The 27,079-nt window shown below is 47.4% G+C and overlaps 1 protein-coding gene across 7 annotated transcripts in view; it reads left to right on the top strand.

Moving 5' to 3' along the window:
- ERI3 (ERI1 exoribonuclease family member 3) overlaps window positions 1-27,079 on the top strand; it is a 1,714,120-nt gene that overhangs the window by 566,608 nt on the left and 1,120,433 nt on the right. For all 7 annotated transcript variants that reach the window (XM_078671725.1, XM_078671720.1, XM_078671724.1 and 4 more), the window contains 2 exons: window positions 23,132-23,191; window positions 25,747-25,838. In XM_078671725.1, coding sequence (XP_078527851.1) covers window positions 23,132-23,191; window positions 25,747-25,838 — 152 coding nt within the window. The remainder of the gene's footprint in view (window positions 1-23,131; window positions 23,192-25,746; window positions 25,839-27,079) is intronic.

The raw sequence follows: 27,079 nt of genomic DNA, 5'->3' as shown, positions 1-27,079 counted from the left end.
TACTACGCTGCTCCGTACCATTTCTCACTACAACCCCATTTTTTGTACTGGTTCTGTGTAGGAGAAAAGCTTGCATTGGTGTTCAGTTTACTTTCCCTGTATGTGGAGGTAATTGGTCCTATGCTGCTCAGTACTAATTCTCATTGCGACCCCTTCTTTTGTACTGGTTCTGTGCAGAAGTGAATCTTGCACTGGCATTGCATGTGCTGTCCCTGTGTGTGGAGGTAAGCGCGTCTTATACTGCTCTGTACCATTTCCCACTGCAGCCCCTTCTTTTGTACTGGTTCCGTGTAGGAGAGAAGCTTGCAATGCTGCGTGAGTAAAGCTTGCACTGGTGTTGCATGTGTGGCCTTGTGTGTGGAGGTAAGCGCTTCTTATGCTGCTCTGTACCATTTCCCACTGCAGCCCCTTCTTTTGTACTGGTTCTGTGTAGGAGAGAAGCTTGCAATGCTGCGTGAGTAAAGCTTGCACTGGTGTTGCATGTGTGGCCCTGTGTGTGGATGAAAGCGCGTCTTATACTGCTCTGTACCATTTCCCACTGCAGCCCCTTCTTTTGTACTGGTTCCGTGTAGGAGAGAAGCTTGCAATGCTGCGTGAGTAAAGCTTGCACTGGTGTTGCATGTGTGGCCTTGTGTGTGGAGGTAAGCGCTTCTTATGCTGCTCTGTACCATTTCCCACTGCAGCCCCTTCTTTTGTACTGGTTCTGTGTAGGAGAGAAGCTTGCAATGCTGCGTGAGTAAAGCTTGCACTGGTGTTGCATGTGTGGCCCTGTGTGTGGATGAAAGCGCTTCATATGCTGCTCTGCACCATTTCCCACTGCAGCCCCTTCTTTTGTACTGGTTCCGTGTAGGAGAGAAGCTTGCAATGCTGCATGAGTGAAGCTTGCACTGGTGTTGCATGTGTGGCCCTGTGTGTGGAGGTAAGCGCTTCATATGCTGCTCTGTACCATTTCCCACTGCAGCCCCTTCTTTTGTACTGGTTCCGTGTAGGAGAGACGCTTGCAATGCTGCATGAGTGAAGCTTGCACTGGTGTTACATGTGTGGCCCTGTGTGTGGAGGTAAGCGCTTTATATGCTGTTCTGTACCGTTTCCCACTGCGGCCCTTCTTTTGTACTGGTTCCGTGTAGGAGAGAAGCTTGCAATGCTGCGTGAGTAAAGCTTGCACTGGTGTTGCATGTGTGGCCCTGTGTGTGGAGGTAAGCGCTTCATATGCTGCTCTGTACCATTTCCCACTGCAGCCCCTTCTTTTGTACTGGTTCCGTGTAGGAGAGACGCTTGCAATGCTGCATGAGTGAAGCTTGCACTGGTGTTACATGTGTGGCCCTGTGTGTGGAGGTAAGCGCTTCATATGCTGCTTGGTACCATTCCCCACTGCGGCCCCTTCTTTTGTACTGGTTCCGTGTAGGAGAAACGTTTGCAATGCTGCGTGAGTGAATCTTGCACTGGTGTTGCGTGTGTGGAGGTAAGCACTTCATATGCTGCTCGGTACCATTTCCCACTGCAGCCCCTTCTTTCGTATTGGTTCCGTGTAGGAGAGACGCTTGCAATGCTGCGTGAGTAAAGCTTGCACTGGTGTTGCATGTATGGCCCTGTGTGTGGAGGTAAGCGCTTCTTATGCTGCTTGGTACCATTTCCCACTGCAGCCACTTCTTTTGTACTGGTTCTGTGTAGTAGAAAAGCCTGCACTGCTGTGTGAGTGAAGCTTGCACTGGTGTTGCATGTGATGTCCCTGTGAGTGGAGGAAAGCGCTTCTTATGCTGCTCTGTACCATTCCCCACTGCTGCCCTTCTGTTGTACTGGTTCTGTGTAGGAGAGAAGCCTCCACTGCTTTGTAAGTGAAGCTTGCACTGGTGTTGCATGTGCTGTCCCTGTGTGTGGATGAAAGAGCTTCATATGCTGGTTGGTACCATTTCCCACTGCGGCTCTTCTTTTGTACTGGTTCTGTGTAGGAGAGACGCTTGCAATACTGCGTGAGTAAAGCTTGCACTGGTGTTGCATGTGTGGCCTTGTGTGTGGAGGTAAGCGCTTCTTATGCTGCTTAGTACCATTTCCCACTGCAGCCACTTCTTTTGTACTGGTTCTGTGTAGTAGAAAAGCCTGCACGGCTGTGTGAGTGAAGCTTGCACTGGTGTTGCATGTGATGTCCCTGTGAGTGGAGGAAAGCGCTTCTTATGCTGCTCTGTACTATTCCCCACTGCTGCCCTTCTGTTGTACTGGTTCTGTGTAGGAGAGAAACCTGCACTGCTTTGTGAGTGAAGCTTGGACTGGTGTTGCATATGTGGCCCTGTGTGTGGATGAAAGCGCTTCATATGCTGCTCTGTACCATTCCCCACTGCGGCCCTTCTTTTGTACTGGTTCTGTGTAGGAGAGAAGCTTGCAATGCCTCGTGAGTAAAGCTTGCACTGGTGTTGCATGTGTGGCCCTGTGTGTGGATGAAAGCGCTTCATATGCTGCTCTGTACCACTTCCCACTGCAGCCCCTTCTTTCGTACTGGTTCCGTGTAGGAGAGACCCTTGCAATGCTGCGTGAGTAAAGCTTGCACTGGTGTTGCATGTGTGGCCCTGTGTGTGGAGGTAAGCGCTTCTTATGCTGCTCGGTACCATTTCCCACTGTGGCCCTTCTTTTGTACTTGTTCCGTGTAGGAGAGACGCTTGCAATGCTGCATGAGTGAAGCTTGCACTGGTGTTGCATGTGTGGCCCTGTGTGTGGAGGTAAGCGTTTCTTATGCTGTCTGTACCATTTCCCACTGAGGCCCCTTCTTTTGTACTGGTTCCGTGTAGGAGAGAAGCCTGCAATGCTGCATGAGTGAAGCTTGCACTGGTGTTGCGTGTGTGGAGGTAAGCGCTTCTTATGCTGCTCTGTACCATTTCCCAGTGCTGCCCTTCTTTTGTACTGGTTCTGTGTAGGAGAGAAGCTTGCAATGCTGCATGAGTGAAGCTTGCACTGGTGTTGCATGTGTGGCCCTGTGTGTGGAGGTAAGCGCTTCTTATGCTGCTCTGTACCATTTCCCACATCAGCCCTTCTTTTGTACTGGTTCTGTGTAGTAGAAAAGCCTGCACAGCTGTGTGAGTGAAGGTTGTATTAGTGTTGCATGTGTGGCCCTGTGTGTGGATGTAAGCACTTCTTATGCTGCTCTGTACCATTTCCCACTGCAGCTTTTGTACTGGTTCTGTGTAGTAGAAAAGCCTGCACTGCTGTGTGAGTGAAGCTTGTATTGGTGTTGCATGTGTGGCCCTGTGTGTGGATGTAAGCGCTTCTTATGCTGCTCTGTACCATTTCGCACTGAGGCCCCTTCTTTTGTACTGGTTCTTTGTAGGAGAGAAGCCTGTAATGCTGCATGAGTGAAGCTTGCACTGGTGATGCATGTGTGGCCCTGTGTGTGGATGTAAGCGCTTCTTATGCTGCTCTGTACCATTTCCCACTGCAGCTTTTGTACTGGTTCCGTGTAGGAGAGAAGCCTGCACTGCTTTGTGAGTGAAGCTTGCACTGGTGTTGCATGTGTGGCCCTGTGTGTGGATGTAAGCGCTTCTTATACTGCTCTGTACCATTTCCCACTGTAGCCCCTTCTTTTGTACTGGTTCCCTGTAGGAGAGACGCTTGCAATGCTGCATGAGTGAAGCTTGCACTGGTGTTGCATGTGTGGCCTTGTGTGTGGATGAAAGCGCTTCTTATGCTGCTCTGTACCATTTCGCACTGAGGCCCCTTCTTTTGTACTGGTTCGTGTAGGAGAGAAGCATACAATGCTGCGTGAGTGAAGCTTGCACTGGTGTTGCATGTGTGGCCCTGTGTGTGGAGGTAAGCGCTTCTTATGCTGCTTGGTACCATTTCCCACTGCGGCCCTTCTTTTGTACTGGTTCTGTGTAGGAGAGAAGCTTGCAATGCTGCGTGAGTGAAGCTTGCACTGGTGATGCATGTGTGGCCCTGTGTGTGGAGGTAAGCGCTTCTTATGCTGCTTGGTACCATTTCCCACTGCAGCCCCTTCTTTTGTACTGGTTCCGTGTAGGAGAGAAGCTTGCAATGCTGCATGAGTGAAGCTTGCACTGGTGTTGCATGTGTGGCCCTGTGTGTGGATGAAAGCGCTTCATATGCTGCTCTGTACCATTTCCCACTGCGGCCCTTCTTTTATACTGGTTCTGTGTAGAAGAGAAGCTTGCAATGCTGCGTGAGTAAAGCTTGCACTGGTGTTGCATGTGTGGCCCTGTGTGTGCAGGTAAGCGCTTCATATGCTGCTTGGTACCATTCCCCACTGCGGCCCCTTCTTTTGTACTGGTTCCGTGCAGGAGAGACGTTTGCAATGCTGCGTGAGTGAATCTTGCCCTGGTGTTGCGTGTGTGGAGGTAAGCGCTTCATATGCTGCTCTGTACCATTTCCCACTGCAGCCCCTTCTTTTGTACTGGTTCCGTGTAGGAGAGACGCTTGCAATGCTGCGTGAGTAAAGCTTGCACTGGTGTTGCATGTGTGGCCCTGTGTGTGGAGGTAAGCGCTTCATATGCTGCTCTGTACCATTTCCCACTGCAGCCCCTTCTTTTGTACTGGTTCCGTGTAGGAGAGACGCTTGCAATGCTGCATGAGTGAAGCTTGCACTGGTGTTACATGTGTGGCCCTGTGTGTGGAGGTAAGCGCTTTATATGCTGTTCTGTACCGTTTCCCACTGCGGCCCTTCTTTTGTACTGGTTCCGTGTAGGAGAGAAGCTTGCAATGCTGCGTGAGTAAAGCTTGCACTGGTGTTGCATGTGTGGCCCTGTGTGTGGAGGTAAGCGCTTCATATGCTGCTCTGTACCATTTCCCACTGCAGCCCCTTCTTTTGTACTGGTTCCGTGTAGGAGAGACGCTTGCAATGCTGCATGAGTGAAGCTTGCACTGGTGTTACATGTGTGGCCCTGTGTGTGGAGGTAAGCGCTTCATATGCTGCTTGGTACCATTCCCCACTGCGGCCCCTTCTTTTGTACTGGTTCCGTGTAGGAGAAACGTTTGCAATGCTGCGTGAGTGAATCTTGCACTGGTGTTGCGTGTGTGGAGGTAAGCACTTCATATGCTGCTCGGTACCATTTCCCACTGCAGCCCCTTCTTTCGTATTGGTTCCGTGTAGGAGAGACGCTTGCAATGCTGCGTGAGTAAAGCTTGCACTGGTGTTGCATGTATGGCCCTGTGTGTGGAGGTAAGCGCTTCTTATGCTGCTTGGTACCATTTCCCACTGCAGCCACTTCTTTTGTACTGGTTCTGTGTAGTAGAAAAGCCTGCACTGCTGTGTGAGTGAAGCTTGCACTGGTGTTGCATGTGATGTCCCTGTGAGTGGAGGAAAGCGCTTCTTATGCTGCTCTGTACCATTCCCCACTGCTGCCCTTCTGTTGTACTGGTTCTGTGTAGGAGAGAAGCCTCCACTGCTTTGTAAGTGAAGCTTGCACTGGTGTTGCATGTGCTGTCCCTGTGTGTGGATGAAAGAGCTTCATATGCTGGTTGGTACCATTTCCCACTGCGGCTCTTCTTTTGTACTGGTTCTGTGTAGGAGAGACGCTTGCAATACTGCGTGAGTAAAGCTTGCACTGGTGTTGCATGTGTGGCCTTGTGTGTGGAGGTAAGCGCTTCTTATGCTGCTTAGTACCATTTCCCACTGCAGCCACTTCTTTTGTACTGGTTCTGTGTAGTAGAAAAGCCTGCACGGCTGTGTGAGTGAAGCTTGCACTGGTGTTGCATGTGATGTCCCTGTGAGTGGAGGAAAGCGCTTCTTATGCTGCTCTGTACTATTCCCCACTGCTGCCCTTCTGTTGTACTGGTTCTGTGTAGGAGAGAAACCTGCACTGCTTTGTGAGTGAAGCTTGGACTGGTGTTGCATATGTGGCCCTGTGTGTGGATGAAAGCGCTTCATATGCTGCTCTGTACCATTCCCCACTGCGGCCCTTCTTTTGTACTGGTTCTGTGTAGGAGAGAAGCTTGCAATGCCTCGTGAGTAAAGCTTGCACTGGTGTTGCATGTGTGGCCCTGTGTGTGGATGAAAGCGCTTCATATGCTGCTCTGTACCACTTCCCACTGCAGCCCCTTCTTTCGTACTGGTTCCGTGTAGGAGAGACCCTTGCAATGCTGCGTGAGTAAAGCTTGCACTGGTGTTGCATGTGTGGCCCTGTGTGTGGAGGTAAGCGCTTCTTATGCTGCTCGGTACCATTTCCCACTGTGGCCCTTCTTTTGTACTTGTTCCGTGTAGGAGAGACGCTTGCAATGCTGCATGAGTGAAGCTTGCACTGGTGTTGCATGTGTGGCCCTGTGTGTGGAGGTAAGCGTTTCTTATGCTGTCTGTACCATTTCCCACTGAGGCCCCTTCTTTTGTACTGGTTCCGTGTAGGAGAGAAGCCTGCAATGCTGCATGAGTGAAGCTTGCACTGGTGTTGCGTGTGTGGAGGTAAGCGCTTCTTATGCTGCTCTGTACCATTTCCCAGTGCTGCCCTTCTTTTGTACTGGTTCTGTGTAGGAGAGAAGCTTGCAATGCTGCATGAGTGAAGCTTGCACTGGTGTTGCATGTGTGGCCCTGTGTGTGGAGGTAAGCGCTTCTTATGCTGCTCTGTACCATTTCCCACATCAGCCCTTCTTTTGTACTGGTTCTGTGTAGTAGAAAAGCCTGCACAGCTGTGTGAGTGAAGGTTGTATTAGTGTTGCATGTGTGGCCCTGTGTGTGGATGTAAGCACTTCTTATGCTGCTCTGTACCATTTCCCACTGCAGCTTTTGTACTGGTTCTGTGTAGTAGAAAAGCCTGCACTGCTGTGTGAGTGAAGCTTGTATTGGTGTTGCATGTGTGGCCCTGTGTGTGGATGTAAGCGCTTCTTATGCTGCTCTGTACCATTTCGCACTGAGGCCCCTTCTTTTGTACTGGTTCTTTGTAGGAGAGAAGCCTGCAATGCTGCATGAGTGAAGCTTGCACTGGTGATGCATGTGTGGCCCTGTGTGTGGATGTAAGCGCTTCTTATGCTGCTCTGTACCATTTCCCACTGCAGCTTTTGTACTGGTTCCGTGTAGGAGAGAAGCCTGCACTGCTTTGTGAGTGAAGCTTGCACTGGTGTTGCATGTGTGGCCCTGTGTGTGGATGTAAGCGCTTCTTATACTGCTCTGTACCATTTCCCACTGTAGCCCCTTCTTTTGTACTGGTTCCCTGTAGGAGAGACGCTTGCAATGCTGCATGAGTGAAGCTTGCACTGGTGTTGCATGTGTGGCCTTGTGTGTGGATGAAAGCGCTTCTTATGCTGCTCTGTACCATTTCGCACTGAGGCCCCTTCTTTTGTACTGGTTCGTGTAGGAGAGAAGCATACAATGCTGCGTGAGTGAAGCTTGCACTGGTGTTGCATGTGTGGCCCTGTGTGTGGAGGTAAGCGCTTCTTATGCTGCTTGGTACCATTTCCCACTGCGGCCCTTCTTTTGTACTGGTTCTGTGTAGGAGAGAAGCTTGCAATGCTGCGTGAGTGAAGCTTGCACTGGTGATGCATGTGTGGCCCTGTGTGTGGAGGTAAGCGCTTCTTATGCTGCTTGGTACCATTTCCCACTGCAGCCCCTTCTTTTGTACTGGTTCCGTGTAGGAGAGAAGCTTGCAATGCTGCATGAGTGAAGCTTGCACTGGTGTTGCATGTGTGGCCCTGTGTGTGGATGAAAGCGCTTCATATGCTGCTCTGTACCATTTCCCACTGCGGCCCTTCTTTTATACTGGTTCTGTGTAGAAGAGAAGCTTGCAATGCTGCGTGAGTAAAGCTTGCACTGGTGTTGCATGTGTGGCCCTGTGTGTGCAGGTAAGCGCTTCATATGCTGCTTGGTACCATTCCCCACTGCGGCCCCTTCTTTTGTACTGGTTCCGTGCAGGAGAGACGTTTGCAATGCTGCGTGAGTGAATCTTGCCCTGGTGTTGCGTGTGTGGAGGTAAGCGCTTCATATGCTGCTCTGTACCATTTCCCACTGCAGCCCCTTCTTTTGTACTGGTTCCGTGTAGGAGAGACGCTTGCAATGCTGCGTGAGTAAAGCTTGCACTGGTGTTGCATGTGTGGCCCTGTGTGTGGAGGTAAGCGCTTCTTATGCTGCTTGGTACCATTTCCCACTGCAGCCACTTCTTTTGTACTGGTTCTGTGTAGTAGAAAAGCCTGCACTGCTGTGTGAGTGAAGCTTGCACTGGTGTTGCATGTGATGTCCCTGTGAGTGGAGGAAAGGGGATTCTTATGCTGCTCTGTACCATTCCCCACTGCTGCCCTTCTTTTGTACTGGTTCTGTGTAGGAGAGAAGCCTGCACTGCTTTGTGAGTGAAGCTTGCACTGGTGTTGCATGTGTGGCCCTGTGTGTGGATGAAAGCGCTTCATATGCTGCTCTGTACCATTCCCCACTGAGGCCCTTCTTTTGTACTGGTTCTGTGTAGGAGAGAAGCTTGCAATGCTGCGTGAGTAAAGCTTGCACTGGTGTTGCATGTGTGGCCCTGTGTGTGGAGGTAAGCGCTTCATATGCTGCTCTGTACCACTTCCCACTGCAACCCCTTCTTTCGTACTGGTTCCGTGTAGGAGAGACGCTTGCAATGCTGCGTGAGTAAAGCTTGCACTGGTGTTGCATGTGTGGCCCTGTGTGTGGAGGTAAGCGCTTCTTATGCTGTCTATACAATTTCCCACTGAGGCCCCTTCTTTCGTACCGGTTCCGTGTAGGAGAGAAGCCTGCAATGCTGCATGAGTGAAGCTTGCACTGGTGTTGCGTGTGTGGAGGTAAGCGCTTCTTATGCTGCTGTGGTAAATAAAAACTAATTATTTACGCTGTCGGAATTTCTATAATTACCCAAGAAATGGTAATACATAAAATGAGGAGCAGAGTCCGTGGTCTTCGAGTTGAAAGGGTTTTATTCCAGAACTCGAGTTAAGGGAGAGCTCCTTCACCAAGCGGGTTCACGAGTAGTGTGCTTTACTTGGAACATAACAGCACTTATATACATTATGAGTACAATCAAAAGAAGGAGTTCCCCCGGACTTGATTCAATCATTCATGATGTAATCATACGGAAGACATAGCATGCTTGTTCTCGTTTAAAGAATAACTTGGATTACATTTACACATAGACAAACATATTGCATTGGAGTGATTGTGGTGACAAGTTACAGAGTTACTAGTGTCTGGGGACAGAGAATCGAGGCATTGTTACAGGGTCGTTTCTGTCGGAAAGGTAAAGAGGACGAGGCATTGTGCGTTCTTTACTTCTTACACAAGGGCGGTGATGTCTCACAATGGTATAGCTGGGAGGAAGGAGAATGGGCTGTGGTTAACTATTCTTCTTCATGGCTGTCTCATGTGCTTGATCAGGTTTTCCCTTGATTGTTGACCCAACCCGTGGTTGCCCCAACAAGCTGAGAGATCATTGACGAGCGAGAGCTGCTCGTTCTGTGACAGAGTTGGAGAGGGGGGGGGTTTGGCGAGCCAACCATCTTAACTGACTCCGTTCTGGTCTAAGGGAAAATATCGAACGGGACGGAAACCCGTAAGATACACGATGGCTGGCCATTATTTTCTTTGCATGTGCCAGTACAACGAAGAGAAAAATAGGCAAGAGGGGGTATAACAGGATCTGTGCTTGAAGTAGGAAAATCGGCTTGCCTGGTCGGTGTTAGGGTGAATAGGGTGCATGATGGGACACCAGGCGGAAAAGGGAGTTTTTAGTCAACTTCCACATTCCCTCCTTGTCCCATAGAAACCCTATTACAGAAATTCTTAATCAATTTCTATATTCATTAGGTCGTATACTTGTTCTTGCAACATGATCTTTTCATTTTTCTTTCCTCTGTTTCGTGGACGAGGAGTACAGGAAGTGGCACACAGTCCACAAAGGGCGGGGCCACACTGGACACAGAGGCAGCAGGTGAAAATAGTGGCTAAAACGAGGCCCAGGACTGTTAATGCCTTCCACCCCCAGGTGGACAGGAGGTCCCACAACCAGCCGGTCAGGGACCATTTGCCGGTGTCCATATCCAACTTATCGGATAGCACATGGAGGCGGGAGATAGCAGAATAAACTGATGGGGCGTTGTCTGGAATAAATACACAACAACTGGACCCTATTACCTTACACACACCACCACGGTCGGCTAACAGGACATCTAAAACTATACGGTGCTGCAGTGTCATGAGCCTGTCTGCAGCTACCTCAGCTGTAATGTTATATAAGGCGCCAGTTGTTTCGTCTATGGCGGCCTGAACTACACGGGTTAGTTGCCGGATGTGGCGACTATTTGCCATAGGTCCCCAGAAAGGGAGAAAACCTTTAAAGAAGTCTCCAGCTTCTTGTCCTGCAGTATCTTCTGCATCTATGACCCCCTTCGCTGTCTTCTAACTTGGGTCAGGGGGTCAATCAGGTGGTAATCGGCAGGGGCGGTGTAAGTCGGTGGTAAAAGGAATGCGATGTAGCACTTTCCAGACCAGCCTTGAGGCAACCAAGTGCGCGCATGGGGTCCACAGATGAAATAGGTGTTTGGGGCTGTTACTATGGTCGGAAAATCGGGAGCGGGTAGTGTATATGTCCTATCACACTCGCTGTTCCCCATTACTTCCCCTTTTCCTTTCCCCCTTATGCAAAACTGGCCGTTTTGCGGTACTACCCAACCTCCTTGATCTGTCCGTCTTTGATCGGCGGAAAACATTTACCTGAAGGAAGCAATGTCATGGAACTGAGAATAACTGATATTTTCGTGATCTTTGGCCCTCCCCCAGGTTACAGTAAGATCCACCATTTTAGAAACAGCCTTTACTATTTTAGTCTTTACTTCGTTCCAATTACTCTCGTTTTTCAATTTTGTCGGGGGGATGTTTCTGACTGAGGCAGAAAATATCATGGCTAATGCATAGGCGGACCCTGAATAACCGAACGGGAGAGAGAAAAAGGGCATTCCCTTATGTACGGAATGTGGCATAAAGCCACAAACCCAACAGTTCGTCTTGTTGACTATGAGTTGGTGTTTATGGAGGGTGGAAATGAAGGTATTATTTATAAACTCCTTCCTTCTGTCCTCGAGGAGTGGGGGAAGATCAACATGGGAATGCATAGTGGTATTCTTTACAAGTGTGGAAGAATGCGGAGGGAAAACTGTACATAAGATCCAACCCAGACAAGCTGCTACACAGCAAACCAGTAACATTATCAGTAGGAAAATCGAGAACCTGTTATGCAGTAATTTTACATAATTAGTCTTTTTCCATTTGCGCATCATGTCATTTCTCCTCATTTTGTCTATGAATTTAATATCAAAATGTCTCTGTACACGAGATCAATACGTCTCACAGCAGCCGCTTCACCAAGAGCTTGTTCCTGGGCTTAATTAGCTACCGGTGCGTTACGATCAGGTGTAATGTCTTTAGTCTATTTCTGGTGAGATCGCAGCCGCGATCTGTATTCCTGTTGAGGAGTGAGTTCTGGAAGTGGGGAAATTATATCCGGGGCGTTTATAGCCGTTGAACAGGGCACAGTGTCTGTTGGTGTTGGTCCCAAAAATTTTCTGCAGTGGCTAGCGTGGAGCCATCCCTTGCGTCCTTCTACTTTGACGGCCGTCCTCGTGGTCAAGAGTACTAATTTCGGAGCCGTCCACCTTTTCTCCAGGGGGCTGGTACGATCGAAGTTCCGTACAAGTATCCAATCTCCGGGCTTTATGGAGTGTTCCTCAGGCGTGGTGTGGTGTGGTCTGGAAAAGCTGCTGCAACCTGCGAACGACAAGATTGGAGTGCAGACATCAAGGAAGCCAGGTAATCTGTCAACATGTTAGAATCAATTTCAGTCAGTTTCCTAGGAGAAGGGACACCCCAGATGTTAGGAGGTCTCCCGAATGTTATTTCGAAAGGGGACAGTCCCGTCCGGGAATGTGCCACCATCCGCATGTAAAAGAGAGCGACCGGGAGGGCAGTGACCCAGTCTATCCCTTTTTCTGCACATACTTTGGCTAGTTTCGTTTTCAAGGTCTGGTTGTGTCGCTCTACCAGGCCCGCTGCTTGAGGGTGTCGGACACAATGAAATCTCCAGGAATATCCCAGTAGTAGAGAAACAGCCTCCATTAGTTTGGAAGAGAAAGGCTGTCCATTGTCTGAATAGATGACCCTTGGTAACCCATACCTGGGGAAGAATTCTCTCACTAGTTGCTTAGCGGTTGTCTGGGCACCATAGTCTGGGACGGGGTATGCTTCAGTCCATCGTGTCAGTGTACACACTACCACCAGTACATATTTGTACCCTCTACATCTGTCCATCTGGATATAATCCATTTGGAGGACTTCGAAAGGATGATCAGGAGGCTGGAATCCACCCTGTTCTACTGGTACTCCTTTACCAGGGTTAAATTGGCAACATATCATACAAGTTTTTACCTTTTGTTTGGCTGCAGCTCTTAGGTGTTTGTTAAACCAGATGTTCCGTAAACTATCCAGCATACCTTTCTCGCCTAGGTGGGTGGGGCTATGGACTGTGTCAATTATGACTTGTACCATGGAGTCAGGGAGAAACCACACTGTTCGGTTTTTGGTCATCCAACCCTGATCAGTCTGGACCCCTCCTTGTTCAGTCCATTTCTTTATTTCATCTGCGGTGGCATGTGTCTGTATGTCTTGCACATCTTTCAAGGGGTCCCTCACTATCATAGTGACAGTCTGTGTGGGTAACTGAGAGTCTGTGGTATTCGCTGGATTCTGGGCTGTCTGTTTAGCAGTCCGGTCCGCTAAGTCATTTCCTTTAGATATAGTATCTGTAGCTTTGGTATGTGCTTTGCACTTCACAATAGCTATGGCTGTAGGCAGGTGTATGGCATCTAGTAAGGCTTGAATCAGGGGACCATGTTGTATTTTGGCCCCATGTGAGGTAAGAAAACCTCTTTCTCGCCACAACACTCCAAAATTATGAACTACACCAAATGCATATTGGGAATCGGTGTAGATGTTCACGTTCTATTGTTTTGCCCATATGCAGGCCTGTGTCAGGGCGATGAGCTCTGCTGCTTGGGCTGACAGGATGTCTATTCTTTGGGTCTCTATAATTTTACAGTCCGTCGTTACTGCATAGGCTGCCACTAACTCTCCAGCGCTTGTCCTCATGCACGATCCATCCACATAAAGTGTTACATCAGGATCTGGGAGTGCAACAACTGTTAGGTCTTGTCTTGGTTTTGTCACTACATCGATCATCTCCACACAGTCATGTTGTGTCGTGTCACCTGAGCTTGAGGGCGAAAGGGTAGCGGGGTTCAATATGTTGCACCGTCTGATCTCTATGTGTGGCTGAAAGAGCGTTAGTTCGTATCCTGTCAGTCTTGCTACAGTCAGGTGTTGAGTCTGCGTTCTGTTTAGAAGGACTTCCACAGCATGTGGCACTTGTACTATCAGGGGATGTCCTAACACTATTGAATCGCTTTGTCTTATGGCCAGGGCTGTAGCCGCAACGGATTTCAGACATGCAGGCAAAGCTTGTGCTACGGGGTCCAATGTGCTAGAGAAATAAGCACAGGGTCTATTTCTTCCTGCTTGGTCTTGTGTGAGGACAGATAGTGCTGTTCCGTCACGTTCTGTCACAAACAGGGTAAAATGCTTGCTGTAATTCGGGGTGGCCAAAACTGGTGCTTGACACAGAGCTAGTTTCAGAGCTTCAAATGCTTGGGAGTGTTCTGATGTCCAAGGGAGAGTTGTATGAGTGGCTGCTTCCACTGTAGTTAACTGTATGAGTGGCTTAACTATGTGGGCATACTGAGGGATCCATTGTCTGCAATATGAAGTGAGACCAATGAATGCACGCACTCCTTTTTGTGACTTTGGCTGTGAAATTGTCGAGATCAATTGGATTCGTTCTTGTGTTAGTTGCCTACCCTTCTTGGACAGCAAATGTCCTAAGTAAGCCACTTGCTGTGCGCAGAACTGCAATTTTGAGGGAGACACCTTGTGACCTTTGTCTGTCAGGAAGTGTAGAACTGTGAGAGATGCTTTTTCACAGTCTGGTTCTGTCCTTGCTGTGATGAGAATGTCATCTACATACTGTATTAATGCTGTGTTGGTAGGCATATTGATACTGTCAAGTTGTCTTTTTAGTGCTTGGCTGTAGATGCTTGGACTTTCTGTATAGCCTTGGGGAGCTCTAGTGAACCTGAAACTTCGTCCTTTTAAACTGAATCCGAATAGATATTGACTGTCGGGATGTATAGGAATGCTGAAAAACGCATTCTTCAAGTCGATGACTGTGAAAAATGCAGCTTCGGGGTCTATGGCAGTCAGTAGTGAGGAAATATCTGGGACCACTGGATATTGTGGGATCACACATTTGTTCAGTTCTCGAAGATCAACCACCAGTCGGTAGACCGGGGGTGCCTGAGGGTCAGTCCTTTTGAGGACTGGAAGGACTGGAGAATTGCAAACATTTGAATCCGTCTCTATCACCACTCCATGTTCTATGAGTTCTTGGATTATCTTGAGTAAGGCTTGTTCAGCCTCGGGTGGAATCTTATATTGTCGTATACGGGGTAGGACTACACCCTCCTTGAGTGTGACTTGATGTGGGGTGATATCCATGTATCCGACATCAGTCGAGCTTTTTGCCCACAAATGTTGTGGGATGTCATTTAGTCTGGGGTCGAATTCTTTGACTGTGAAATGTCCTTTGAAATCTCGTAGAAACAATTTTACTCCTTCCGGTGAACAGCATATTACTGCTCCTAGTTCTTTGAGTGTCTTGATTCCTAGTAAATTCTCTGGGCATGTTTCCGTAAGGACTAGATCAGTAGTACGTGTCAGAGGACCTACTCCTAACGAGACTTGTTCAGACACTTTGTTTATGATCGGTTTTCCTGAAAAGCCCAGAGATATATTATGTGAGCCAGAGAGAGGAACCTCTGGGACTTCCTTATGACTTATGGTAGTCCTACTCGCCCCCGTGTCTATGAGGAATTTTCTGTCTTGTCCCAGTAAGTGAGCTTGTACATATGGACCTTTCTGATCCACTGGAACTGGGATAAGGGGCAAGTCACTTTCTCTCTCTAGGCTGTCTCATGCATATGGTTCAAACTCGGGGTAATCTGACTGTGCGTACTGGTACATCTGTGTGGCAGCAGCAGCAGGCGTCTGAACCTGTGGAGGGGTAATGGTCTGAGGCTGCTGAGTGTTACCTGGTCTGGGAGTGTGAGGGCGTTCTTTTGTCTTTCCTGACGCTATGTTATTTTTCAGGACTGGGCATTCCCTCACAAAATGGCCTGGTTGCTTGCAGTAGTTGCAAGTACCTTTATTGGCTCCCACATTACCTTTGGGGTCCGTGTTTACTGGTGCCGTCTGTGCAACCAGTACCTTCATTTTTGTGTCTTTTACTCGTTTCTTTTCTTGTTCCTGTTCTTCCCTTATTCTGTTGTGGTGGTACTGTAACATTTGTAACATTTGTGAAGGACTATTTGCTTGCCAGGTACTCTCAATTTTCAACACTCTATTTCTGATGGGGGGTAAGGCGTTGTCCACCAATTTGGACACAAAAAGATGAGGATATGCCTCGCTACTATGTGCGAGTCCACTATTTATAGAGAAACATTTCTCCAATCTGGTGTAATAATCACCCGTATCCTCGTCTGGCTTTTGTTTACAGGCAGAAATGGCATCCCAATCTTCCTTTTTTGTTGCCAATAACAGAGGCAAGACCTGTATGAGGAGACTGGGTAATTCCTTTACACATTCACCTAGACCTTCACCTGGTTTTCGGTCTGTCTCTTCTTTTTCTAGGGCAGTCCACGTAATCTTTTTACTACCCGCCTCCCAGTCCTTTTCCTTCAATTTGTCAAATATGCCTGTAGGTAGAATTACTTTAAGTAGTATGATTATATCTGGATATGTAAAACTACCCAATTGGAGGATATCCTTCAACTCTCTATGAAATCCTCCGGGATCTTTTTCGTGAGAGGGCACCATCTTTTTCATTTCCAATATTTCTAACTTGGTAATGGGAGTATACAAATGTACTCGTTGCAGTGTACCATCTGGCTGGGGTATGGGGTGGACTTCTCGTAAGGGGTATTGGCCTATACTGTAAGGTTCATGGTCTGATGAAGCTAAGGTAAGTTGGAGGTAACGGAGGCGCAGGTCCAGAATGGTATTGATCAATTCCGGTCCCCGAGACCTCCATCTTTCTGTCACTACTTCTTGTAACAGTTTGTATAGCTTATCTGATCGGTGGAAGTTATTCTCGTATAAGGTAGCCAGGTGTTGGATCATATAAATACCTGCTAGCCGTTGTTCTGCTCGGGGAAGAGCCAGAAACATTTGTGCTACTATATCTGGGCCGTATACCCGGTGCTGTGATATCCAATGGGTGGCAGACCGGGCCAATTCCTTTTCTTGTTGAGTAAGGGGAGGCTCATTGTCCATCCATTCATCTAGGGCTCTTTCTGTGGACTGAAAAAGGTCTTCCGGAGAAGGATCTAATCTTTTAACTTTCCGCGACACTCGCGGGGTTCGCCACTTGGAGCCAGGACAATGTCGCGCTACACCCAGGAAATTTATTCTACCTAGTGTCGGACCCTCATCTTCCTCTGAGTCGTCCTCCTGTGTGACTTTCTCAGAGTGGATGGTGACAATTTTCTTAACCAGTCTTTTAGTTATTTTGTCGATCTGATGTCCCAGATCGTGTGCTCCCCTGTGTACCTGATCACTAAGGTCTATTAACTCAGAGTCTACGCTTCCATTACCCGGGTCTAGTTCCCGGATCAGACAATTTATGATGAACCGCAGGAGCAGTCCTCTGATGGGAACTTTTCTATTTTTCATGACCTGGACCAGAGTATCCGGACCTTCACCTGTTCGTATGAACTCATAAACTCTATCCAAATGCTTCGTTATATCAGGGACCTTCTGGAGTTGACCCAGGGCTTGTCTTAATCTCTCTGACATCGTGGCCATTGGGCCACTACCGGGTTCGGGGTCGTAAGGACACTCAAGAGGCGGGACATCGTCTTTATCCTCAGCCCCGTTCCCGGACACTCCTAAATCAGAGGTGGAACCACCGGCTACTAGTTCAGGAGCACGTGTAGACGGGCGTGTTCTAGGCATGTTAACATAAGCGGGGGGTGGTTCCGACAGATAGGCAGGGAGAAAATTGTCGGGAGCAGTGGGAATTACTTTCACTGGGGATTTGGGATGTTCTTCTATAATTTCTTCTGACAAAACGGGATAAATGCCAGTAACAAGGGCGCTTCTTTCTCTACCTGCCTGTTCAGCTAAAACCTTCTCACCTTCTTCCTGTAATTGCTTTTCTTTAGCCTGTTCCGACATTCTCTTACTTTTCTCGACTTTCCCTAGTTCTTTCTGGGCCCTCCTATGTGCTTCCTTACGCCATAACTCAATGGCTTCTGTCTGTGAGGGCCTCGATTTTTGTTTCCATTACTCTTCTTCTACTCTCATAATACATTCTATGTCCCAGGTACCTGCGGCGGGCCATCTATGCACCATTTCTAATTTTTCGGTATAGTCTACCCAAAGGTCTAAGAATAATATGGCACTCAATCCATGTTTGTTATACATGAAATGTCCAGGTGTATCTCTAGGCGGGATTTTAACTGGTTTCTCTAATAGATTCTTTTTGGTGCCGATCGTATGTAATTTGGAAAACAGAGGCATTCTTAAACTCAACTAATTACGGTTAAACAGACTTGGAATATACAAAAACAAAACAAACACTTTATACACTAGAATATAGTGCAACTGTACCGGTCTCACGAATGAGACACGTCTTTACCGTTTTCCAAAAATGGAATCCGTCTTTATACTTTCCCAGTGGTACTCACCAAGAAGCAAAACTTGAAGACCTGGTCATCGGACTCTTGACGCTTGCGCAGGAATATCGGGGCTCCAAAGACCTCGGACTCGGCGTTCTCACTGGTCGGGCTCTGGGTTGGGACGCTCCGCTATCTTCTTCACCGCCTCGTGTGGATGATCAGTCGCAGTCTGTCTCCTCCTCGTCTTGAGGGAGTTAGCGGGAACACCCCGCTGTTGTGCACTTGAAGTCCGTCGAAAGTATGGAAGGGATAAGGACCCAACTTACATCGCCGGCGCGTAGGGAAGAGGGAGCGTCCCTGTTCAGGCGCCAATTAATGTGGTAAATAAAAACTAATTATTTACGCTGTCGGAATTTCTATAATTACCCAAGAAATGGTAATACATAAAATGAGGAGCAGAGTCCGTGGTCTTCGAGTTGAAAGGGTTTTATTCCAGAACTCGAGTTAAGGGAGAGCTCCTTCACCAAGCGGGTTCAGGAGTAGTCTGCTTTACTTGGAACATAACAGCACTTATATACATTATGAGTACAATCAAAAGAAGGAGTTCCCCCGGACTTGATTCAATCATTCATGATGTAATCATACGGAAGACATAGCATGCTTGTTCTCGTTTAAAGAATAACTTGGATTACATTTACACATAGACAAACATATTGCATTGGAGTGATTGTGGTGACAAGTTACAGAGTTACTAGTGTCTGGGGACAGAGAATCGAGGCATTGTTACAGGGTCGTTTCTGTCGGAAAGGTAAAGAGGACGAGGCATTGTGCGTTCTTTACTTCTTACACAAGGGCGGTGATGTCTCACAATGGTATAGCTGGGAGGAAGGAGAATGGGCTGTGGTTAACTATTCTTCTTCATGGCTGTCTCATGTGCTTAATCAGGTTTTCCCTTGATTATTGACCCAACCCGTGGCTGCCCCCGCAAGCTGAGAGATCATTGACGAGCGAGAGCTGCTCGTTCTGTGACAGAGTTGGAGAGGGGGGGGGTTTGGCGAGCCAACCATCTTAACTGACTCCATTCTGGTCTAAGGGAAAATATCGAACGGGACGGAAACCCGTAAGATACACAATGGCTGGCCATTATTTTCTTTGCATGTGCCAGTACAACGAAGAGAAAAATAGGCAAGAGGGGGTATAACAGGATCTGTGCTTGAAGTAGGAAAATCGGCTTGCCTGGTCGGTGTTAGGGTGAATAGGGTGCATGATGGGACACCAGGCGGAAAAGGGAGTTTTTAGTCAACTTCCACACTGCTCTGTACCATTTCCCCCTGCTACCCTTCTTTTTTACTGGTTCTGTGTAGGAGAGAAGCTTGCAATTCTGCGTGAGTTAAGCTTGCACTGGTGTTGCATGTGTGGCCCTGTGTGTGGATGTAAGCGCTTCTTATGCTGCTCTGTACCATTTCCCACATCAGCCCTTCTTTTGTACTGGTTCTGTGTAGGAGAGAAGCTTGCAATGCTGCGTGAGTGAAGCTTGCACTGGTGTTGCAAGTGTGGCCCTGTGTGTGGATGTAAGCGCTTCTAATGCTGCTCTGTACCATTTCGCACTGAGGCCCCTTCTTTTGTACTGGTTCTGTGTAGGAGAGAGGCCTGCACTGCTTTGTGAGTGAAGCTTGGACTGGTGTTGCATGTGTGGCCCTGTGTGTGGATGTAAGCGCTTCTTATGCTGCTCTGTACCATTTCCCACTGCAGCCCCTTATTTTGTACTGGTTCCCTGTAGGAGAGACACTTGCAATGCTGCATGAGTAAAGCTTGCACTGGTGTTGCATGTGTGGCCTTGTGTGTGGATGAAAGCGCTTCTTATGCTGCACTGTACCATTTCCCACTGCAGCTTTTGTACTGGTTCCGTGTAGGAGAGAAGCCTGCACTGCTTTGTGAGTGAAGCTTGCACTGGTGTTGCATGTGTGGCCCTGTGTGTGGATGTAAGCGCTTCTTATGCTGCTCTGTACCATTTCGCACTGAGGCCCCTTCTTTTGTACTGGTTCGTGTAGGAGAGAAGCATACAATGCTGCGTGAGTGAAGCTTGTACTGGTGTTGTGTGTGTAGAGGTAAGCACTTCTTATGCTGCTCTGTACCATTTCCCACTGCAGCCCTTTCTTTTGTACTGGTTCTGTGTAGGAGAGAAGCTTGCAATGCTGCGTGAGTGAAGCTTGCACTGGTGTTGCATGTGTGGCCCTTTGTGTGGATGTAAGTGCTTCATATGCTGCTTGGTACCATTCCCCACTGTGGCCCTTCTTTTGTACTGGTTCCGTGTAGGAGAGACGTGTGCAATGCTGGGTTAGTGAAGCTTGCACTGGTGTTGCGTGTGTGCAGGTAAGCGCTTCTTATGCTGCTCTGTACCATTTCCCACTGCAGCCCCTTCTTTTGTACTGGTTCCGTGTAGGAGAGAAGCTTGCAATGCTGCGTGAGTGAAGCTTGCACTAGTGTTACATGTGTGGCCCTGTGTGTGGATGTAAGTGCTTCTTATGCTGCTCTGTACCTTTCCCACTGCGGCCCTTCTTTAGTACTGGTTCCGTGTAGGAGAGACGTTTGCAATGCTGCGTTAGTGAATCTTGCACTGGTGTTGCGTGTGTGGAGGTAAGCGCTTCTTATGCTGCTCTGTACCATTCCCACTGAGGCCCTTCTTTTGTACTGGTTCCGTGTAGGAGAGACGTTTGCAATGCTGCGTTAGGGAAGCTTGCACTGGTGTTGCATGTGTGGAGGTAAGCGCTTCTTATGCTGCTCTGTACCATTTCCCACTGCAGCCCCTTCTTTTGTACTGGTTCCGTGTAGGAGAGAAGCTTGCAATGCTGCGTGAGTGAAGCTTGCACTGGTGTTACATGTGTGGCCCTGTGTGTGGATGTAAGTGCTTCTTATGCTGCTCTGTACCATTTCCCACTGCGGCCCTTCTTTTGTACTGGTTCTGTGTAGTAGAAAAGCCTGCAATGCTGTGTGAGTGAAGCTTGCACTGGTGTTGCGTGTGTGGAGGTAAGTGCTTCTTATGCTGCTCTGTACCATTTCCCACTGCGGCCCTTCTTTTGTACTGGTTCTGTGTAGTAGAAAAGCCTGCAATGCTGTGTGATTGAAGCTTGCACTGGTGTTGCGTGTGTGGAGGTAAGTGCTTCTTATGCTGCTCTGTACCATTTCCCACTGCGGCCCTTCTTTTGTACTGGTTCTGTGTAGTAGAAAAGCCTGCAATGCTGTGTGAGTGAAGCTTGCACTGGTGTTGCGTGTGTGGAGGTAAGTGCTTCTTATGCTGCTCTGTACCATTTCCCACTGCGGCCCTTCTTTTGTACTGGTTCTGTGTAGTAGAAAAGCCTGCAATGCTGTGTGAGTGAAGCTTGTACTGGTGTTGTGTGTGTGGAGGTAAGTGCTTCTTATGCTGCTCTGTACCATTTCCCACTGCGACCTTTCTTTTGTACTGGTTCTGTGTAAGAGAGAAGCTTGCACTGCTGCTGACCATACTCGCCCTCCGTTTTTTTTACTAAAGCATAAAAACTCCTTTTCAAAGCCAAACCGCGGGCTTGACCAGAGCTTGCTTTTATTATAGTTCTGTCTGAGGGCGAGCTTCTGGGCGTGGTGGTACTGGCTAATGCCCCGCTACCTCGAGTCCCTTGTTATTGAAAACATTGGCTCGTGGTGCAGATAGGAGACGAAGGTCTGCGAGTGAAGAGACAGCCCAGAGTACAGGGTGCAGAGGCGGCGGGGCGCATCCACCTTCATATAGGTCCTTCCCCAAAGCGACATTTTCAGGGTTGGCCATTTCCGCAGAGTGCCCTTAACCTATGCATGGATTAAGATTAATTTGACTCTAGCACCGCCATGATGTGCCTTTACCCACGCTTGGCCAGAGCCTTCCTCCAGGGCCCCGTTTCACGCTCAACTCAGGATAATGTTTAGACGTCTTCATGACAAAGGCGTCATTCCCGGCTCTTTATCATCCGTTTTTCACCAGATATTCCCCCGGTCGTCATTTCGATTCAGAGCAGGAGGAAAGGAGATTCTTTTAGTCTGAGGATAAAGTTTGTTTCTGAGTCTTTGAGGTGTCTGCCTGTGCCAAAGAAGAGGAGGGGGGGGTCACTACACAAAGCAGAAGTGGCCCTACTTTATAAATCAGTGGTCACAAATGACCACATTTATGTGAGATCATTGGCTCGCTGTTATGTTTTGTTGCAATGTTTACATATAATCATGTGAGCTTATGTGCTCCTAGACCTTATGCATCCCCTTACATTACTTCGAGTTAGCAGATATTTCACTTTTCTTTCATTTGCATTTTGCCTTAATTTTCTTTCTCTTCCAATTGCTCAGTCGCCGAGTGCGGGCTGCTTTACAATGAATTCTCTATTCCCCCCCCCCCCCCCACAGAGATGTGATTTGCTAGAGATATTTTACATTTTCCAGTCGTTAGAACTCTATGTATTTATCTCCAAGACCAGTTTTATATGGAACAATTTCGACTGTAACTTTGCCCTTTAATAATGTGTGAGGCCCAATGCTGTGGTTCTTTTGTTTGTGTGGTAAAAGACCTACTCTGTGCATCTGTGTGCTGAGTGGACTGCGAGCCTGCACATCCGCTGCGGGCTGTGCTTCTGGCACTGTCCTATACGTGTTATGCAGGCTTTTGGATGCTGTCGTTCTGTATGAATGGTATGGATGATGGGTCGGACGCTATGCTTCTGTTCTATTTGTATGGCATGTAGAAGCAGCTGGCCAGCACGAGGGTTCACTCTTGTTGTAAGCTGTACCCAAGCTCCTTCACCACCCAGTGACACGGACCATAAGGTGGCACCGCTTCACCTTTGGAAATGTCACTGAGCGGGAAGGCTATGTTTAAGGTGAGCTACATGTGTAACATTACAGCCAAGAGATGGAAAAAATGTCAAGGTCCAAACCAAAGTTAGAGGAAAAAAAATAAAGATTTACGAAAAATTCATGAGTGAGGAATGGTCATGTCTGGTGCTGGATAGAATGAACTTCTAGGCATTGGCACAGGGCTGTTACTCACCAGCGGCCATGCCCACTACCTGTGGACATGAAACTTCGATGATGCAACACTACAGTGCGAAGGGAGCATTTCGAACACGAGACCGGCACGGATGTTTACTTGCGAGCTCTTGAATATTCATTCCTCTTCTGATCTTTTCTAGTTCAAAGTTCTACTTTTTCCATAGAGTCGTCACCATCTGGTTATAGCTGGTTATTGCAGGCAACCCCATGTAACCTGGACAACCTCTTCTTCATAAATGTGGTGTCCTGGTTTGCCATATTAGAATGTTGTTTAGGAAGTTATATATATATATATATATATATATTTTTTTTTAACTCACTAGTGCCACATTTTGTTCTTGAGTTTGATTCTCTTTGTTTTTGTTATCTTTTACAGCTCACAGGTATCATCCAGGAAATGGTGGATGGGCAGCCAACTCTAAATCAAGTGTTAGAAGTGAGTAATGAAACTATCAGCTGAGGAGATTTGACCATGGTTTCCTTTCCATGTGTAATCAAATTATAGGTGATATTTATATGCATGTTGAATTTCAATCAGTTGAACCTGTCTCACTCCTTTTAATTGCACCTTAGACTGACCTTTGCTCCATCGCCCCCATTTTCTCTTTCTGGCTCCCAATCACCCCACCATATAGTTGCCCTAGGTACTACGGGTCAGCCTTTTCGACTGGTCTTCATGTGTCCTTGTGCCCTCTATAAGTAGGAGAGTGGCCTAAAGTTGTCTTGCCGTAGGCGAGGAATAACTCCTTATCTAGCATTTGTTTTTCGAGGCCTGCCCCTAGATTAACTCCTCTCCCCAACACGAGGTGGGTCCCTAACTAGACACCGGTACTTGGAAATGTAATGTTATGTTGTTTCAGCCTTGTGGTTATGTTTTAAAGGCTTCTTCCTTGCCTTTTCCAGCATGACCTGGTTTCGCAGCTCAGCTTAAAATCTGGTCATTGTAGGTGTTTTCTCAGCGCCATGCTGACCTCTGTGGTGACGTTATGGGGCAGCAGCCTGGTGCACCACACGCTCGGTACAGTCCACCACCTTATGTGAGAAAGAAGGTCCCACCCAGCCCCACATCATGTTACATGTGCAGTGCCACGCATGCATCTTTTTGTGCACAGATGTACTATGTAAACAGCCCTGCTTGAGATATTCTCAAAAGTAGTTTTGATATTCCTATGTGCGTTGTGTTTGACTCTTCTACAAGAAATGAAGGATAAAAAAGATGAAAAAATCCTGCCATTTTAGACTGCTCTCTTGATTACTACTAAAATGTTAAATCAGAAAGGCCCTCGCTGCCTTTTTCCTCTGATCAAACCTTATCGTCCCAACAGGTACCTCAGCTCTTCAGGGAGCGCTCTACCTGGGATCCCTAAGATAGAGCGCGCATGGGAGGGGGCTCCTTCAGTTTTCTGGCCTCTATGGCTCTGGAACTCGCCGTCTTTGGAATTAAGAAAGGATCCCTCTGAAGCAGCTATGTTTTGGGAAAAACTGAAGACCTGATTTTTTCAACAAATTAAAAAACATAAATGAGTTGAGGGCAGGATCGTGAGGCTTCAGTGTCGGAATCCAGTGCGGGGACCTTCCGAATGGAGTAACCAGGCCCTTTATAAACTCCTAACATAAAACATAACGTGTCATTTCATTTGGCAGTGTTCTCTTTAAAGAAGGAGAAAAAATTTTCTGTGTGATGTTAGTATTTTAATTCACTTTTTGGTTCGTGATCTCAGCAGCATCTGATTGTAGAGCAGGTCTTTGGGCATCGCTCAATGAGCTGAACTAGCCAGACATGAAAGCTGCAGATCTTCAGCAGCGGATCCTGTTTTGATTTTGTGACTGAGCGGAGGAAGGAGATGTAGAGAAAGAACTACCTGCAGAGAGCGCAGCCCTTGTGCTGCCCTTCTCCAGTGAAATGTATGTATAGTGCATAATTCATTCCATCCCCGCTGCGCAAACTCATCTCCACCTTAACCTGCTTTGCCACCCCTGTATCCCAGAGCTGACTGTCTACTTAGTGAGTGGTAGAAGTCTTAGACACAACACCAGCCGTCAGCACGCTCTCAAGTGCAGTGCAACCCTGCCAGGCTAACAAGCTAAAAGACTTGTTCAGTGCCAGAGGAAGCAGCCCTCTCTGCAATGGGGGATCACAGCATCCCATTCCATCAATTTACCATGTCCCCCCTACGATGACAAACAAATTCCTTGGTACCCAAACAATCACTTTCAGCTGCCCCCCCCCCCCCAATTTTTGCACCACAGATTTCTGCCACATCGCTTTACTGTGGCTTAACATGCTTAGGCTCTGTACCCTTTTGTATATTTACATGTGCATACTTTTATATAGCTGTTATTTCAGTGGTGAAACACATTTGTAAGTGTTCTAAGTTTTTGCAGAAAAGAAAAACAAGTCTGGCAAGTGAAGAATTTACCCCAGGCTCCCTCACTATGATCAAATTTGTTAAAGCGCCCGGGTTTTTTGTTTCCAACGTTAAGTCTTATCACCATTTATTCAAGGTTTGCGTTTTGATATCATCGACACTTGATCTTCGCTTCTGTCTCTTGTATTCACTTGTAAACTTATCATGCACACTTGATTACTGCTGTTGCACGCTGTTTATGCATTTTCTCTTTCACTTTTTTTTTATCATTTGAGGTTTCTAGCATGCCGCCTTTGAGTTTCTGATTCAGTGTTGGCCCTAGGTTCCTAGCACATACATCCTGTACCCTGATCAACCATTCTTTATCTGTTTATTGCAACTATTCATGAGACCAACCCCTTGTGTTTGGCATCCACTAAACTCTGGATTCGTTTGATAGCCCTCCTTGGGAATTCATCTTGTTGGATGATATGATGTCCAGAGCTGTGGGTGACCATGTAATGATGCTCTGTAAAGGGGCTCTTCATCATTGTGAACTCTGCTCTTCAGAATCGCAGCTCTATTGTGGATTATATGATGGCTGGTAGTGGTATCTCCGCTTCAGACTCTTCTTTTCTTTCAGAGAGTGGATGAGTGGATGGGCAAAGAAGGCCTCCTCGATCCTAGCGTCAAGTCCATTTTCGTTACCTGCGGGGACTGGGACTTGAAACTCATGTGAGTACAATTCTGAAGCACCATGAATCTTCACTCTACACTTTCACCAGGCAATGCGCAGAGTCTACAAACTCTCCAGGGTTTGATGTGCTATTCATCACAATCGCTACTCTGCACATATATATATGTATATTTTGTGGTCTTTCCAGCAGGATATGGGGACAGAAGAATTGTGGAAAGGTTGTGTAGATCAGAGGAAGAGACTAGTGAACAAAATCAGTTGGAAGGACGGACACAAAGGGATAGATGGATGTCAGATATGCTGATTTGGCCTTTCTTGAGAGGTTTCACAGCACAGTCTGTGACGCTATTCTCACTGTGTTTCTATGCATGTGTGTGTGCTTGAGTGAACGAGGCTGGGCTACCACCTACATTAAATAAGGCTTTCTCTAAATGTTTCTTAAACATTGCAAACACATATTCGATATATTTTATATTTTTTATCTAATTTAAGTGGTAGAATTTCGCTTGGTGTGTTGTTGGTTAAAGGTTGTGACCATCTCAATTGCTTGAGGCAAAGACATTTGACAGGTTGCCTTTCCTGCCCTTTTGATCTTTAAAATGCCTACTGCCACTCTTCACAAAGTGGTTTTCCATAAAACACTTTCTGTGGTAAATATGTACTGTTTTCTGAGAAAAAGAACCTGTCTGCAAATAATCCTTATATGGCCCATGCTGGTATGGCCATGCACTCTACCCAGTATCTTCCAAGCAAAAAATGCCTGCCGTGTCCTTTCCAATGTACCATTTCCTACTTGAAAATGAGCCATTAGTAGGTTCTTGACTAATCTTCTTGATCACTGAACTTCTCCTTCGATGCTGCCTGATTTCAATCGCCTCACAATACTGTGAGTGTCCCTGGTTTACATGGTGATCTGCTCAAGGTCAAAAATATAGGACCAAAAAGGACGTTCCTCATTTTTGTTCTGTACCAGAGGAGAAGAGTTTGAATTTCACACATTTTCCCTTTCAGTCATTATGGTTTATCTATAGCTAGTTCCGTAAGCCGAGGGGTCACTGTCCTGACTTTCCCTGTTTCTTTGTTAGTATGTTCAGAATTTGGGTCAGTCTGGTTGCCTCTGAACACTCAGTTGGATCAACAGTTTGTACTTTTACATGCAAGTGCACCCCCAACTGTGGCCTTTGTGTTTAAAATAATAGAATAACTGAGCTAGGTGTTCCCACCTTAGACCTTCTTCAAACTACTCAAGAGAAGAGAAAACCCTTATAGCCTCAAGGGT

The sequence above is a fragment of the Lissotriton helveticus genome, chromosome 1_2, assembly GCF_964261635.1.
Source record: "Lissotriton helveticus chromosome 1_2, aLisHel1.1, whole genome shotgun sequence".
Lineage (NCBI taxonomy): Eukaryota > Metazoa > Chordata > Amphibia > Caudata > Salamandridae > Lissotriton > Lissotriton helveticus.
Note: the sequence above shows the minus strand (reverse complement) of the source record. Positions and strands in the feature narration are given on the sequence as shown.